This window comes from Rhinolophus ferrumequinum, chromosome 2 (genome assembly GCF_004115265.2).
Source record: "Rhinolophus ferrumequinum isolate MPI-CBG mRhiFer1 chromosome 2, mRhiFer1_v1.p, whole genome shotgun sequence".
Lineage (NCBI taxonomy): Eukaryota > Metazoa > Chordata > Mammalia > Chiroptera > Rhinolophidae > Rhinolophus > Rhinolophus ferrumequinum.
Window position 1 is genome coordinate 51,372,193 of NC_046285.1, and position 18,765 is coordinate 51,390,957.

At 33.5% G+C, this 18,765-nt stretch overlaps 1 protein-coding gene and 1 non-coding gene across 15 annotated transcripts in view; one reads left to right on the top strand and one right to left on the bottom strand.

The window, feature by feature from the left end:
* The window catches only part of DLG1 (discs large MAGUK scaffold protein 1), a 238,327-nt gene that overhangs the window by 156,444 nt on the left and 63,118 nt on the right, over positions 1-18,765 (bottom strand). For all 14 annotated transcript variants that reach the window (XM_033128021.1, XM_033128025.1, XM_033128009.1 and 11 more), the window contains one exon: positions 5,908-6,072. In XM_033128021.1, coding sequence (XP_032983912.1) covers positions 5,908-6,072 — 165 coding nt within the window. The remainder of the gene's footprint in view (positions 1-5,907; positions 6,073-18,765) is intronic.
* LOC117014688 (U6atac minor spliceosomal RNA) lies at positions 1,513-1,636 on the top strand. The gene has a single exon (XR_004421585.1). It is a non-coding gene; the product is annotated as a U6atac minor spliceosomal RNA (small nuclear RNA).

Sequence of the window (18,765 nt, forward strand, 5' to 3'; positions counted from 1 at the left end):
GAAAAAGGCATTTCATGAAAATGGAAATGAAAATAAAAGCTGGAGTAGCAAACTTACTCCAGACGAAATAAACTTTAAAACAAAGGTTATAACAGAGACAAAGAAGGACCCAGTAATTCCACTTGTGGGTATTTATCTGAAGAAAGCCAAAACACAAATTTGAAAAGACATATGTATCCATATGTTCACTGCAGTATTATTTACAGTAGCCAAGATATGGAAACTACTTACTGTCCGTCAATAGATAAATGGATAAAGAAGTGGTGCATATATACAATGAAATATTTGTCATAAAAAAGAATAAAATCTTGCCATCTGCAACTACCTGGCTGGACATAAAAGGATATTATGCTAAGTGAAGTAAGTCAGACAGAGAAAGAGAAATACCATGATTTCACTTATATGTGGAATCTAAAAAAACAAAATAAATGAGCACACAAAACAGAAACAAACTCAGAGAACATTTTGAGGGTTGCCAAATGGGAGGGGGTTGAGGGATGGGTGATAAAGGAGAAGGGATTAAGAAGTACAAATTGGTAGTTATAAAATAGTCATGGGGATGTAATGTATAGCATAGGGAATATAGTCACTATTGTAATAACCATGTATGGTATCAGATGGGTACTAGATTTATCAAAGTGATCACCTCATTAAGTTATATAAATGTCTAATCACTATGGTGTATACCTGAAACTAATATACTATTACATGTCAACTATAACTGAAAAACAAAAAATTAATAAAAAAATAAAATAGTGCCTAATTTACATTGTACTCAGATCACTAATATTCAAAGATAATTTTTCAAATTACAAGAATAATAATTCATATACAGAGTTCTCTGTATAGTACAGTATAATAGTTACTTGTTTGCTTCATTCCAAACCACAAAACTGTAAAAGTGGAAAAGCTCCCTATATTACCCTTTTTTTAAAAAAGAAGCTGCTAATCTGATCACTGACAGCAAATTTTAAATATACTTCATTGTTGAGCTTCCTGAATAAAATCTGTGGTTTTTTAAAACACATTAAAATTTGCCTTCTATGTCAAAACAAAATTTTAAAAAATTTTGGTTTTCGAATACAGTTAAAGGAACCCTAACCATTTTACTCTTATCCACTCCTAATCAATCTCACTCCTCAAATAATTATTTTATGAGGCACCTACCACAGTAACCTATGCATGAGACAGGAGAAGTAGGAAGAAATTCTCCAAACAGGGCAGTTTTAATAATTCTTAAATTACAATTATAATAGGATATAGTCTGTCAAAAAGTATCAAAAACTTTTAAAAAGTTCATATGCTTCTGACCCAGTAATTTGACTTTGAAAATCTCTCCTAAAGAAATAAACCAAACACTTTTTCTGTCGAAAGATTATTCACTGCAGCATTCTTCACAAAACCTAGTGAAAATGGAAATAACAAATAGCAAAAACCAGAAGTATTCATCAAATTACGGTACAAATATACTATGTAATATAATGTCTGAAGTTTTTAAAATTTAACATGGGAGTGTTGTATGAAAGGAGAGAAGGTTAGCACCTCCCCTTGACAAGGATGGAAGAGGCCCTCGGGCCTAACAACACGCATACAGTTAAAATTTAACATGGGAAAATGTGTGTAACAAGTATAATAGGAAAAAAAAGCTCACATTAAAAAAGTAAGATGCAAAGTGTGATTCAGAAACAGATGAAAAAAGTTAAGATAATTTCTTCTGGGAATGAAAATCCTTACCTACTCTGTCCTACATGTAAATCGGAGAGCCAGCAAGCGAAAGGTACGTGGAGTGGCACGGGGGAATCATTCTCCCTAATAGCAGCAGAGGCTGATTCATAACTGTTTCAGAGACTGATGCTGTCAATACCCAAAAAAAGAAAATAAACTGAAAAAGATAGAACAAGAGAATGGCCTACAAGGACGGACAGGTTTTCAATTGCTTTTCAATGAGACCAGCTGAATTATTACCACAGGACACTAAGATGCTTTAATGCTAGTGCTGTACTTTCTTGATCTTACCAAACTGTGTCAAGACAGACTTAAAATTGCCACTTCACTAAGACAACAGTAAGACACCAGAAACTGTAAGATGTACACCAATTTCAGAAAAGATAATATGTGAAAAGTTGTATTTTATAACTGATAAGGGGTATTTTAATCTCAATAACATACTCCTTTAAATGAGCCTCTGTCAAATTAGTCTTTTTTAAAAGCTCTTGGGGGAGAGGGGTCATAATCCCTTATATAATTAGCTATGTGCAAAAGACAAGCAACTGTATGTAAAGGATAAAAACAATTTTAAAGCAGTTATCAAAAGAATCAGGTAAAGCTGTCTTTATTCTCTTGTGGTGAGGAAATTAAGGGAAAATGAGTCAGACTAAGAAAACATGTAAGAATCTTACAAAAGTAATAATGTTTTCTCTCTCAATAACTGGAAATATGTCAGTTGTCACTGTAGAGTAAAGATCAAATAAAGAGATGATGGGGCCCAACCGGTGGCTCAGGTGGTTGGAGTGCCGAGCTCCTAACGCCAAGGTCGCTGGTTCAATTCCCACATGGGCCAGTGAGCTGCGCCCTCTACAGCTAAAATTGTGAACAACAGCTCTCCCTGGAGCTGGGCTGCTGGAGATCAGGGTGAGCTGCCTTGGGCTGCTTGCTGTGTGCTGCCAGGAGGGGCCAGTGGCCAGCGTGAGCAGGTGGCGGTCGGTGACAGCTGCCCTGAGCTGTTGAGAGCGGCCAACCGATGACCGACTGCCTCAGCCGTGGGGAGCGCAAGGCTCATAATACCAGCATGGGCCAGGGAGCTGTGTCCTACACAACTAGACTGAGAAACAACGGCTTGAACGGGAGTGGGGGTAGGCGGAAGAAAGGGGAAAAAAAAAAGAGATGTCAGAAATTTACATTAAAATACCTCAACAAACACAGTGAAGAAGTATGTGTATGTTTGGTTCAATTAAGCTAGGTTCGAGTACAGCGCTTCTCAATTGTGACTATACACCAGAAACACATGGAGTGCTTGTCAAAATCCCAAAGGTCAGACTATATTCCAGTCCAATTAAATCAGAATCTCTGACGTGGCATGCAGACATCAATTTTTAAACCTCCTTAAGTGATTCCAACGTCCAACCACAGTTGAGAACCACATACAGCCAATGATTTGTACTAATTAGGAATTCACATTCCTAGACTGATCAGCTAGCATTTAATTAGAAAAGTCATACTTGGAGACGGGTGCTATAAATTTTTTGTTAGATTAATATTTGATCAACACCAAAGGTTTTTTTCTATTATCATAATGAAGGAAGTGGGCTTTCACTGATGAAATCCACTGTGTTCTGGTTATATGGATTGGCTAAATTTATTTAGAAGCACAATCCACCCTTGCATAAGGGAAAGAGAAGACTCTGAAGAGGCCTGTACCCTTAGGGATGGCACCTTAGGTTTACTCTCTAAGACGTCTGGGTAACAAAACCTATGTCTCTGGAATACCATTTTATTTGCCTAGAAGGATCATTTCACGCAACAGCAGAGAGTTGAGGCTCCATCTTATTTTAAAAAGAGGCTATATAAAATGTTTTAAGCAGCCTAGTTCATTACCTGTTTAAATGTCTGCTTGTGCCAGAATCTGCATACAACTGGAAATAAACTACCAAAACACCTACCAAAAAATGAGAAATTGGGTGTGTGCAAATTGGCTGTGGATAGTCTGTAACAATCAGAATGATCAGAAATACAAAACATCAGAAACAAAAGACTTATATATACCTAGCAGGTTCTTCCACACACACCAAAATAAAAAATAGGTTATATAATTTCAGTCAAGAGAAAACCATTTCAGGCTGACAAGAACAGCCTACAAAGCCAAGAGGAAGAATAAGTGTTCTAAGGTTCTTATGTTGTTCAGAATGAGGGTAAAAGATATTTATTGACTTTGGAATTTTTAAAGTTAAATACGTACATTAAATTTTCTAGGATAACCATTAACGAGAAACAGAGTAACTTCCAAGCTAATAAAAAGGAAAAATGAGATGACAAAATATAATCTAAAAGAAGACATGAAAGAAATAAATGCTTCCTATGTTTAAAAATTAAGAAACATATTTCTAAATAACTCATGGGGCAAAAAAAATAATCATAATGAAAATAAAAGGAAATGTCTGAATGATAAAAAAAAATCACATACTAAAATTTGGAAGATACATTTAAAGTGCTATTTAAACAGAAAATTTACAAACTCAAATATTATCAGAAAAGACTGATAATTCAATAAGCAATGAACTTAAAAACCAGAACAAAAAACCAAACAAACTCAAAGAAAGAAGAAGAGAAAAAAGAAGAGGAGAAAAGCGAAAAGAAAAAAGCAGAACTAATTGTCAACTGATTTTTCCCTGTGTCTCTCTCACTTAGTCTCCCAAGGGAAGATCAGATTGCTTCTACCAAACACAATCTTTAATTGATATGTAGGCTATCCACATTTATATTTATATATGTACACAAATATGTGTATATATTTGTGTATGAAAACAAGGGGGTGGGGGTGGTAGCACATGGGGGCGGCAAACAAAAGAACATTTTTAAAAAAGAGATGGTTCTTTGAAAACACCACCTTTGAAATCGACCATCCACTGGCAAGAATAATCAAGAAAACACCAAATAAGCAACATTAGGAATGAAAAAGGAGCCACACTTAAATATGCTATGGCCATAAAAAAAATAGCAAGATATTAGTAATGTTTTGAAATATGAAATGGACAAATTCCTAGGGCAAAAACACCTAGAAAAACTCTTAACAGAAAATATGAATGGTACTATAACCATCAAAATTTTTAACAGTAATAAGAAATTATCCCTCAGAGAAAATTTAAAAACTCAGGTTAAGTTTTACTAGTAAGAAATGATCCTTAGTCATAATACATACAACCAACACAGTATCCAGAAAATATAAAGAGCTTGTACAAATCAGAAAAGGACAACCCAATACAAAAATGAGCCAAAATCTTGAGAAGGCACGTCATAGAATAGGAAATCTGAATGAATAATAAATGTATTTAACTCCATTATCAAACAGGGAAAATGCACATTAAAATCACAATGAGATATTATTACAAATCCCAAACAATGGCAAAAATAAGAATATCAAGTATTGATGAGAATATGGATCATTAAAACCGTATATATTGCTGCTGAAAATGTAAATTATATAACCACTTGGAAAATAATCTGGTGTTACCCACAAAGATGTGTGTGTCCATAACCTATGTTTTTAATAGCACTTTTAATACTACTAATAATCTGAAGATATCTCAATACCCATCAAAAGTAGTATATTCATAAAACAGAAAACTTGAGAGCAGTGAAAATAATGAATCTCAGGAATATACATAATGTTGAGCAAAAAATCCAAGTTGAGTTTATATGTGGTATAATTCCATTTATATAAAGTTCAAGATAGGAAAAATAAATATATATTGATTAGAAATCTAAATATGTGGCAGAACTTTATAAGAAACCAGGATTGTGGTTATTTCTGAGGGGGACAACAAGGTAATGGGACCAGGTAAAGCTACATGTTAGACTTCCAAGATACTGTTAATGCTCTTTTTCTGTACCTACTAATATTTAAAACAAGTATTTAAAAATATTTCAGTGTGTGGTATTCCAAATGTAACAGTTATTTCTGTCATAGGAATTTTTAGACGTAAAGATAGTACCACTGATTAAAATTTATAAAACATATTATTAAAAACGTTTTTAGAATGCTAATATTGTAAAATTCCCTATAACTATGAAACGAGAAACAATCAAGGGGGAAAAATCCTACATGAAAGAATAGCTCTCTCTGAGCATGAGCTATACTAATAACAAAAGTAATATATAGTTCACAGAAACAAGATTAAGTTATTATCTTACCTTTATTGGTGAAATATGAGAATGAGAAACAAATCCATGGACATTCTCAATTTCTGAGAGGTTCTTCTCTGAGACATGAACCAATTCTGGACCTATCACTTCATTAGTGATTTGTGGGGAAATGTGCTCTTGAGGAGGTGCGTCTTCATCCTGATACCGGTATTTCTATAAAGTAAAGAAAATTGTTAAATATGAAGAACCCCTGAAAAGCAAAGTGAGTTCAATTCAAATGATGGTTTTCACACCTAGCCAAATACTCAATAATATTTAACTATATGAAGTTTATTCTATGGCTCAACACAAAGTCTGAGAGAAACAGAGCTCCATTTTAAAGTCCTGCTAATATTTTAATAAAATTATTAGGTTATTAAAAATAGTTCAGATTCTGGAAAGATAGTGAAGAAGCAGCATCAGGAATCTGTTTCCCCAGCTACACAACAATTGCACAGGCAGAATCTGTCTGGTGGGGCCGGCCTGGTGGCTCAGGCAGTTGGAGCTCCATGCTCCTAATACTGAAGGCTGCCGGTTCGATTCCCACATGGGCCAGTGGGCTCTCAACCACAAGGTTGCTGGTTCAACTCCTCGACTCTTGCAACGGATGGTGGGCTGCAACTAACAACAGCAATTGGACCTGGAGCTGAGCTGCGCCCTCCATAACTAAGACTGAAAGGGCAACTTGACTTGGAAAAAATCCTGGGAGTACACATTGTTCCCCAATAAAATCCTGTTCTCCTTCCCCAATAAAATCTTTAAAAAAAAAAAATCTGTCTGGTGTAACTATTTTGGAACTCTGGAGTCTGTTAAAGGTTTGCAACTTCCAGGGGAAACTTGGATAGTAAATTGAGATTAATCTTGGTCAATTTCACCACTTCTATTCAACCAAATAATGGAAGTTATAGCCAGAACAATAAGGCAAGAAATAAAAGGTATCCAAATTGGAAAGGCAGAAGTAAAATTATTTCTGCAGATGATATGATCTTATACATAGAAAATCCTAGACTCAGCAAAAAAAAACTGTCAGAACTAATGAGCTCAGCAAAGTAGCAGGATACAAAATCAGTTGCATTTCTATACACAATCTGAAAATTACAAAAATAATTTCATTTACAATAGCATCAAAGCGAGTAATTAGGAATGAATTTAATTAACCAACAAGGTGAAAGACGTTTAATGAAAACTATAAAACGGCAGAAAGAAATCAAAGATTACAGAAATAAAAGGAACACATCTCATGTTCATGGATTAGAAGACTTAATATTGTTAAAATGTCAATATTTCTCAAAGCAATTTACAGATTCAATACAATGCCTATCAAAATCTCAATGACGTTTTTTTTTGCAGAAATAGAAAAATCCATCTGAAAATTCATGCGGAATCTCAAGGGATCTTAATAGCCAAGATAATCATGAAAAAGAACAAAGCTGGAGAACTCACATCTCATGTCAAAACTTACTACAAAGCTGCAGTAATCAAATCAGTTTGGTACTGGCATAAAGACAGACTAATACAGACCAATGGAATAGGAAAAAAATTCTAAAATAAATCCTCACATATATGGTCAAATTATTTTCAACAAGCGTACCAGGACCATTCAATGGAGAAAAGACAATCTTTTCAACAAATGGTGGTGGGAAACCTGGATACCCATATGCAAAAGAATGAGGCTGGACCCTTACCTAACACCATATACAAAAATTAACTCAAAATGGATCAAGGACCTAAATGTGAGACCTAAAACAATAAAACTCTTAAAAGAAAACACAGCACAAAGGCTTTATGACATTGCATTTGGCCATTTCTTGGATATGACACCAAAGGCATAGGTAACAACAAAAAGACAAATTGTACTTCATAAAAAATTTTTTAATTTGTATATTAAAAGGCACTGTCCCAGATTCAAAAGGCAACCCACAGAAGGGGAGAAATTATTTGCAAATCATGTATCTGATTAGGGATTAATATCCAGAATATAGAGAACTCCTAAAACGACGACAACCAAAAAACAACCCAATTCAAAAAATGGGCCAACAGCTTGTAGAGACATTTCTCCAAAGAAGACATATGAATGGCCAATGAGCACATGAAAAGATGCTCAACATCACTAATCATTAGGGAAGCACAAATCAAAACTATAATGAGATACTATCCACACACACTAGGACGGCTACTATTCAAACAACAACAACAACAAAAACCAGAAAACAAGTATCGGTGAAGATGTGAAGAAAATGAAACCTTTTGTGCATTGTTGGTAGGAATATAAAAAGGCACACCTACTGTGGAAAATAATATGGCGGTTCCTTAAAAAATTAAAATACAATTACCATATTATCCAACAATTCTACTTCTGGGTATACAGCCAAGAGAATTGGAAGCAGGGTCTTGAAGAGATAGATAGTAGCGTTCATAGTAGCATTATTCACAATAACTAAAACATGGAAGAAACCCAAGTGCCCATCAAAAGGTGAATGGATAAGCAAAATGTGGTATATACATACAATGGAATATTATTCAGCCGTAAGGAAGGAAATTCTGGAATATTACAACATGGATGAATCTTGTGAACATTGTGCTAAATGAAATAAGCCAGTCACACACACACACACAAAAGACAAATTAATATATGATTCTACTTATATGAGACATTTAGTCAAAATCAAAGATAGAAAGTATAATGATGGTTACCAGGGACTGGGGGAGGAAGGAGGAAGAATTGGGAGTTATTGTTTAATGTCAAACTGTTTATTGTAAAACTGTTTTCATCACTTTTACAAGATGAAAAGAGATGGGGATGGAGGAAGAATTGGGAGTTATTGTGTAATGTAAAATTGTTTATTGTAAAACTGTTTTCATCAGTTTTACAAGATGAAAAGAGATGGGGATGGATGGTGGTGATGGTTGCACAACATAGTCAATGTATTTAATACCACTGAACTGTAAACTTAAAAATGGTTAAGTTGGTAAATTTTATGTTATATGTATCTTACCATAACAAATCAAAAGAAGAAAAAAGAAATTCAAAACCCTGAATATAAATTTGCCAATTTTTCACCCAGTGTTAGCTTAACACTATCTCTGAAGATATAGTTGTTTGAGTGACATTAACATGAAAAGCTAAAGTTATTCAGCTAAATTAGTCTGTTTTTCTTATTCAGTTCATTTGTACAAAAAATGAAAAAAATCAGCCTTTTCAAATTCTAACTTAAAATTAATCTATTAGATAACAGTATTTTTCTTTTACCTAAAAGAATCTTTTTTCTCTCTTACTCTCATAATATCTGCATATAATTCTATGCAATCTATTTTTAAAAGATTACCATAATTTTAAGAAAACCAAATCTACCTCACACCATACACAAAAGTAAAAGAAATCATAATTATAGGAACTGGGAGAACACAAAAGTGTATGTTTCTCAAATCAGGCTGCAAATCTGTATGCATAAACACAAGACCAGAACAAACTAAAATATGCCCCCTCCATTAGCACACTCATAAATACTCACACAAGGCACAAAAACAGAATTTATACCAACAAAGGATTATTAATCACCATAAGCTGCTTTTATAAATAATTTTTTTAAAAGAATAGTCAGCAAACATAATAATAAAGAAATATTCACAAAAGGCATACAAATGGATGTATACACTTATAGGAAAAACATGCTCGACTTCTTTAGTCAATAAAAATTACAATGCCAGTAGGCAGAGAAATGGACATAAATCGTCACATTCCTGATACAGGTCTTTTTCTGGAGGGCAGTTTGGCAATATGTTTTTAAAGCCCTGAAAATGTTTCTACTCCTTGATTCCATTTTTAGGACTTAATCTTAGAGGTAGCATCACTAAAGAGCATAAATATTTGTTGTAGATAGACAGACAAACATGCATTATATTTTTTAAAACCTTAACTATGAATTTGACTGCAACCTCCAGCATCAATTTTAAAATAACATCCTTCTGTGAAATGGTACAATTACATGGAAAACAATCAGGCCCACATCAACATAAGCTAGCTAAAGAAATCTTTTTTTACATGTACACCTTAATTACTTTCAAAACCAATGAAAAGAATTCCTGAACTTTATCCTAAGACTGAAGTTAACATAAAACATATTTACAGAACTTAACACAGTTTACACACTCAATTGAGCGAACGCAAAATCTAAGTACTCTTATTTATACCTGGATAGACGATATGAAATAAGGAAGGAAACTTGATACCATCTTTTCAAACTTTACAGGTACTCCACAACTTAGTATACACTTTAGGGAGAGATACATGTAGAAGGATATTCACTAGAATATAGTTTGGAATAAAGAAAAATTGGAAACAATATGCCTGTCAAACAGATGTGCACCCCGAAAAACATAAAGGGCTAAATAAAATATGGTAGTTATCCTAGGAAATATTATGTATAAGTTAAAGTGAGTAAAAACCTACTTCTAATAGGAAAAGATGGTATCGATTACTGAATGAGAAAAGTATGTTTCAAAGCTAACACACACATTTTCAACATTTTAAAGCAACGCAACAGTATATTTGTGTATGTGTATGTATATATAAACATTATATGTATATGCATATGCAATATGTTTATGTGTGTATATACATATATGAGTGTGTATTTGTGTGTGTATATCTATATATACAAAGGGTGCCAAAAATGTATACACATTTTAAGAAAGGAAAAAACTGTATTAAAAATTGTAATAATGTATACTGACAACGAAAGATGAATACAAGTGACGTTTGCCTTCTGCAATTACAAGAAGTGCTTGAAGTGGTTACCATCAGCATAATTTTAATACAGTTTTTTCCTTTCTTAAAGTATGTACACATTTTTTTGGTATCCTCTGTACATATAATCTTTATATCCATAAATGTACATATGTGATCTGGAGGGCTCTGAATGGATTTAAAACAAAAAATGGTTCATTCTGAAAAGGAAAGAAATTGTTACAAAATTGTCTTTTTAAGTACCTTTTAGTATGTAAGTTATTCTTTGATCCTTTTTTATTCCTTATAATTATTGAAAAAAATCAAGGCTTGTTTTTTTGTTGTTGCTGCTGTTGTTGAGTTGTACAACAAAAAAACAAACAATCCAATTAAAAAATGGGTAGAGGAACTGAATGGATACTTCTCCAAAGAGGACATACAAATGGCAAATAGACATATGAAAAAATGTTCAACGTCACTAATCATCAGAGTAATGCAAATAAAAACCACAATGAGATATCACCTCACCCCCGTTAGAATGGCTATCCTCAACACCACAAATAGTAACAAGTGTTGGAGAGACTGTGGAGAAAAAGGAACCCTCATACACTGTTGGTGGGAATGCAGACTGGTGCAGCTGCTATGGAAGGCAGTGTGGAAGTTCCTCAAAAAATTAAGAATAGAATTACCATATGACCCAGCAATCCCTCTCCTGGGTATCTACCAAAAAATCTGAAAACACTTATCCGTAAAGATATATGTGCTCCGATGTTCACAGCAGCTTTATTTATGGTGGCCAAAAACAAAGGAAAAAACCAAAGTGTTCTGCGATAGATGATTGGATAAAGAAGTTGTGGTATATATACACGATGGAATACTATTCTGCCATAAGAAAGGATGAAATAGGACCATTTGCGACAACATGGACGGATCTTGAGATTATTAGGCTAAGCGAAGTAAGTCAGACAGAAAACGTTGAGAACCATGATTTCACTATATGTGGGATATAAAACTGAAAGCAACAAAGAAGCAAGACAAAGAAACAAACAAAAACTCATAGACACAGACAAGTTTAGTGGTTACCAGAGAGTAAGGGGGAAGAGGGAATAGAAGCGGGTAAAGGGGATCAAATATATGGTGATGGAAGCAGAACTGACTCTAGGTGGTGGACACACAATGTGATATATAGATGATGTATTACAGAATTATACACCTGAAACCTATGTAACTTTACTAACCATTGTCACCCCAATAAACTTTAATTAAAACAAAACAAACAAACAAAAACTTGCTTTTCAAAATCACCACTAAGGAAAGTAAAAGGCAAACTACAAAATGAGAGAAAATATTTGTAATAAATAGATTTGATAAAAGACTCACATCTGAATATATAAAGATATCTTATAATTCAGTAACAGGAAGATAATCCAGTTTTTTACAGTGGGGGACCAATTTATGTAACACTTCATGTATTTGTTTGCTAAGGCTACTGTAAAAAAGTACACAAACTGGGTGGGTTTTGAACAGCAGAAATTTATTATCTCACAGTTCTGGAGAATAAAAGTCTGAGACCAAGGTGTCAGCAGAGTTGCTTCCTTCTGAAGGTTGTGAGTAAGAATCTATTCCATGCCTCTCTTCCTGATTCCGGTGGCTTGTTGATAATCTCTGGCATTCCTTAGCTTGTGGATGCATCACCCAGATACCTGCCTTCATCTTCAAGTTGCATTCTTGTTTTGTGCCTCTTTGTCCAAATTTCCCTTTTTATTATGTGACACCAGTCACACTGGATTAGCGTCCACTCTAATAACCTCATTTCAACTTGATTAATTCTGTAGAGACCCTATCTCCAAATAAGGTCACATTCTGAGGTACCAAGGGTTGGGAATCCACAGTATCTTTTTTGAAGGGAACACAATTAAACCTGTATCTCTTCCCCAAAAGAAGAGATATTAAGTCAAACAGGAAAAGATGCTCAACATTACAAGTCATCAAGGAAATGCAAAATAAAAACCATAATGAGATTCTACTGCATACCCACTAAAATGTTTATTATTATCATTATCATTATTATCATTTATTTTTTTTAAGAAAAGGCAAGTGTTAGTGAGAATGTGGAGCAACTGGGACTCTCAGACACTGCTAGAATTTGAAAACCATCACTAGATACTTATCCAAGAGAAATAAAAACCTATGTCTACATAAAAACTTGTACATGAAGGTTTATAGCATCTTTATTCACAATATCCAAAAACTGTTAACATTCCAAATGTCCATCAACAGACATTAAAAAACAAAATAGACTATATCCACATAGGGGAATATACCTTTGCAATAAAAAGAAGCAACCCACTGACACAAACAACAACCTCAGTGATGCTCACAGGAATTATGCTGAGTTTAAAAAAAAGTAAGACACAAAAGAGTACTACAGTATAGGGGGCGGCCGGTTAGCTCAGTTGGTTAGAGCACGATGCTTGTAACACCAGGGTTGCCAGTTTGATCCCCGTATGGGCCACTGTGAGCTGCGCCCTCCACAACTAGATTGAAACAACTCCTTGACTTGGAGCTGATGGGTCCTGGAAAAACACACTTAAAATAAATAAAAGTTAAAAAAAAAAAAAGGCAACAGAAAACAGTACTACAGTATAAATCCATTCGTGTAGTTTTTGAAAATGTAAAATTATTTATAGTGACAAAAAAGCAGATGACTGGTATCTGGTGGGGAGTGGAAGGCTGACTGGAATGCAAAAATGAACAAAGAATCTTTTTCAAGTGAGGAAAATATTCTGTAATTTGATTGCAGCAGGGTTCTACAGGGGTTTTACAGCTATAAACTAATCAAATTCTAGACTTTACATGAATAGAGTTTACTGAACAAAAATTATACCTCAATAAAACTGGTAAGCTTCTGGATATCTGCTGGAAAAGATCCCATTTCCAACAGTAACAACAACAGAGAGAGAACTTGAGTTAAACTTAAAGGACTCAAATCTCTATGAGGAAAACTTCAAAATTTTACCAAAGGGAATAAAGGAACACTAAACAAATGAAAAACACAGTTGTTCTTAGATAAAGGTCCAGTATTTTAACAGTGTGAATTTTCCAAAAAAAAAAAGTCCATAAATTCAATGTCTTTGCAATCAAAATATCAGTATGGGTGAGAATACTTGACAAGGTATTAATAATCATCATTGGAAAAAAACTAGCATGTGAGAAGCCAAGAAAATTCTGAATTAAAAAGTCATGAAAGGCAACTGGTTCTATCAAATATAAAGAAGTACTGAAAGGCCTCAATAATTAAAAGCTTGATAACAGCACAACAGCACAAACATAAATAAACAAATTAATTGAACAGCAGTGTCCAACAACATAAGTAAATATATATGGGAATTTAATAATATGATAAGAATATTTTAAATCAGTGGGGGAATGATTACTGAATGAACAGTGTTTGGTAAATGGACTTCTGGAAAAAATATTCAGGATTCCTATAGCATAACTTACAAGAAAAAAATTAGATGTTAGATGATAGACCTAAACATGAAGAACTGGGCCAAACACTTACTTAAACAAAATTGGAAAATTTTACACTCTTGAAATGGTAAAGTCTAATTTAGAAACAATATCTAGAAACCAAAAAAAAAAAAAAAACAATACTGAAAATTTGAATACATAAAATTTAAAACTTCTACATCACCAATTTATAAAGAAAACTCTTACTGGTTGGGGGAGGCGGAAGCCCAATTATATTACAAAATGGCCAGTTTTTTAATGTATAATAAAGTCTTACATATCAATTTTTAAAATGAGTAAGAAACAAGAAATAGTAATTGATTTAAAAAGGAATTGCAAACAGCCAATAAACAATATGAAAAGATGTTCACCCTTCCACTCATTAAAAAAAGACGCTTAATATTTGGGCAGATCAACACAAACATAAATACCCGATAATACCTAGTGTTGAGGAAGGTGTGGAAAAACAGAAACTCTAAAATAAGTGGGACTATAAATGAGAACAGCTTTTTCTTGCTAATAATTTTAACACTATCAATCAAAATGTGAAAGTTGTCATTATTCACAAATACAAAATAATATATAACTCAACACTTAGAACAGGTATGACTTTAAAGCTTAAGTGATTAAGATCATGTATATTAGTATATGGTCAGACAAACTGATGAGTGGAACAACTACAACAAAACGAATCCAGAAACAGACTCACGTATGGAAATTTATGACACAATACAGATCACTGGGAGAATGGAAAGAAACTGTCAATAAATGGGGTAGGACAATTGGGTAGCCATTACAAAAAAGAAAATGGACCTCTTACATCAAACCGAAATAAAAAATTAATTTCAGGCAGATTAAAGACTTAAATGTGAAAGTCAAAACTATAAAACTTTTAGAACACAATACAGGAGATTATCTTTATGATTTCCAGCTGTGGAAGAACATTCAAAACAAGATACGAAATGTGTAAACCTTAACAGAAAAGACTTGTAGTTTGACATGAAAATTACGTGATTCCAATCATCGAAATATATGAAAAAGGTTTGGACAAAAACGCCACAAGCCATAGACTGGGAGAAGGTATTCCTAACTTTATAACCAACAATATATGTATATCCAGAATGTATTTTAAAAACCTCCTACAAATCAGTAAGCAAAAGAAAAACCAACAGAAAAGGAGGCAAAAGAAATGAACAGTTACATCATTAACCAGTAGTTCAAAAATGTGCAATATCATACAACTTATTAGTTAGGAATTATAAAGAAAAGCAAGAAATTCCAAATACAGAATTTAGAATTATCATTACTGAATAAGGAAGAAATGGGATGGGTTCTGACGGGGGCACACAGGGGACTTCTAAAAGACTTAATAACATTCTTTGATTATTCTTAATGTTATGCAGATTCTTCACATCTAACATATATTTCTTACACATTAATTTGTATTTATTCTGTATTTAATAAATACAATTTTTATATAGCATGCAAATGACTAAGAAACTACACTTTCTAAACTTTTGGCATACCATTAGGGTTTAATGAACCCAATTCCAGTTTGAGTATGTGGGTTTTTAAGCAAGGATTGCTGCTTCGTAATTCTTGTTTTTTCTTAAGATTCTACACATAACAAAGAGGAAGTTTACTTTTTTATATATAGAATAAAATCCATTCTGTCTTGAAAGAAGTCACAGTTGCATCATCCTGTAGATGCCACCTTTGTAGATTTTTGTTGCTGTTGTTGAAGTTTTTGGAAATTTAGAATTTTCAACTTTCTTTCTGGATGAAAAATTCCCAAGATCACCCTCAGGTCCAATGCTTTGCAAGAAGGATATATGATACCAATTATACAGTCATATTCACAGCTATCATTTATTATGGTGACATGATACAAAGCAAAAATCAATAAAGGTAAAACGCACATGGGGCGAAGTCTGGGGGAAGGAACCAGGATCAAACTTCTAGAGTCCTCTCCCAGTAGTCACATAGGATGTCCTTAATTTTCCCAGCTACAGGTTGTGATAACACATGTGAAATGTTGTCAACCAGGAAAGATTGTAAGAGACTTAGAACCCAGGGTATTCAGTGGGGGCTGGTCATGTGGGCTAGACCTGTGTCTAGCATGGGCCAAATTTCCAGATTCCTAGAAGTGTTCAGCATAAACCATATTGTTTAGGTGCAGTTTAGGCCCAGTAAGCCACTTTCATCAGTTAGTGGTGGGCATCCTCTTGAAATCTAAGTTCCCAGACACCAGCCAAGGACCAACCTTGCAAGCACACCTTTTCAAGAGTAACAACTTAGGTTATGTTAACTCTTTTCTGCACACCACCGATAATAGGAAAGGAAAAAAACTGATGAAGACATTTTACAATTACAAACTGATTAAAAGATGAATGAAAATAAAGAGTAGCACTGTAGATTAATGATGATGGTGAATTTGACTGTATAAGTGAAATCTGAGACTACAAACCTTCAGATAAATTTCTAAATGAATTTTCTCAAATGAAATTCAAGAGTAAAACGACAAAAAGGGAAATAATGCATTTTCATCCACTTAGTCAAGGACTTTATCATTGAATATTTTGTGACAAGAACTTGTACCATCCCGATATCCTAAAAGGAAGTGTGACAGTACCCTCGTTTTTTATATTTATACTCCATGATTTGCTTTGTGCAGTTCATAAATAGACAATTATTGAAGATAGTTACGTATACAAGGTGAATCAATGGAAGGAAACAGATAATGCAAAAATGAAAAAAATTCACTAAGTTGATAATTCTAATTGGTGTTAATAAATCTAAAAGTGAAATACTTTGCATTATGGTTCAAAGGCAAATAGATGTTCTTTCTACTAAGAAATCATAAGCCACCAAAGTTCATAAAAGTACTGTACTCTGATGTCAAGTGAAAGACCAAACCCCATTTGATATCTGGAATCAATATGTACTAAATGGATACATATTGCGTGTTTATGTATGTTAGCTAATGAGTGGTTAGTCACATTCAAACGACACTGCACATTTTGGGTATAAATATCTAAAAGCCCAAATGTATTATTTACATATAATGGAATACTACTCAGCAATTAAAAGGAATGAACTACTGATGTAGGCACTGATGTAGATGAATCTCAAAATAATCTGAAAGAAGCCAGGTTAAAAAATAGACCATACTTTATTATTTCATTTATATAAAACTCCAGAAAATTCAAACTAATCTATACAACAGAAATCTACCCATTTAGTAGTTTGGGAGAAGAGGGGGTGGAGAAAGATGGGAGGGATTGAAAAGAAGCTTGAGGAAACATGAGGGTGCTGGGTATTCTCACTATCTTGCTTGGACTGATGGGTTCACAGGTGTATACATATGTCAAAACTGTACCCTTTTAATATGTATAGTTTATTGTACGTCAACTATATCTCAATAAAGTTGATTTTAATAATTGAGCTGTTTAGATTTTAATTAAAATTTCTAATGCAGTTTTTCATTATTCCTTTATTCTTCTGCAAATTATTTATAAAATGATTTAAAATATTCAAAAAAATAAAAATGGTAATACAAAATAAAAAAGTGACAAAGAAGGATGAATAATTTTCCAGGTACACTGAGGGTTAAGTGATTGTTAGCTAAGGAAAATGAAGAAGGCAGTCAGTATAGCAGATAGCAAACCTTTACAAAAGTAATGAAAAGAACGTTAACAGAATTTATGACAATCATAACTTACTTTATATTTCAAATTTGTGAAATTTGTCACCTCGCATTGATTTTTTTATTTCTCTAAAACCAAACTTAGGATCACTTAAAATAAAATTCTGCCAGGCGCTCCCAGTGGTCTATCACATCTCTTAATGTCTATGAAATTCAAGGGAAGATTTCTCTTACATGTTTTTTAATTCCAACAAATGCCTAGAGTAGCTTAAAATAGATTTGTATTTTTAAAAAACACAGCTGTACTGTTGGAACAAACCCACTCCTAGACCTTAAGTCCAAAAAATACAGCCAACTTGCTTCACACTCCTCAAAACATACTGTCAAATAAAAGTTATTATTTTCTACTTCTGTAGAACTAATAAGTAATAAGGAACTACAACTTCTGCTGCCGCCTACTATGTTTTTATAGAGACAGTTCCCAATTGATAATTGATGAATATTCATATTCCAAAATATCAGTACTTTCGATTATTTAAAACAACTTGAAATAACAATATAAATTATGATTAGGTTCCCAAAGCCAACCCATAAAAAGCCCACTTAACACAATGTACCTGAGACATATGTTAGTTCAAACACAGGTCGCCATCGAACACACAAATACACACACATGCATGTGTACAGATAGCGCTGTTTGAAATTAAAGTTCAGATTACCAAAACATTCTGTCTTCTTTCCTACCTTCCATTCCCAAATACATGCTCAAGTTATTTTTTTCTTTGGTAGTAGCGAATAAGCATCAGGTGGTCAAGCGGAGAAGCAGAGGCTACATTGCCTTTCTTAATCTAAAAAATTTAAGCAATCTTAAAATTGAGTATTCCTAAATCACAGAACCCTTACTTATTCATTTGGCAATACCCACTGACAGAATATGTTCAAACTAATTTTATGAATGCTTAGTAAACTTTATAATACAATG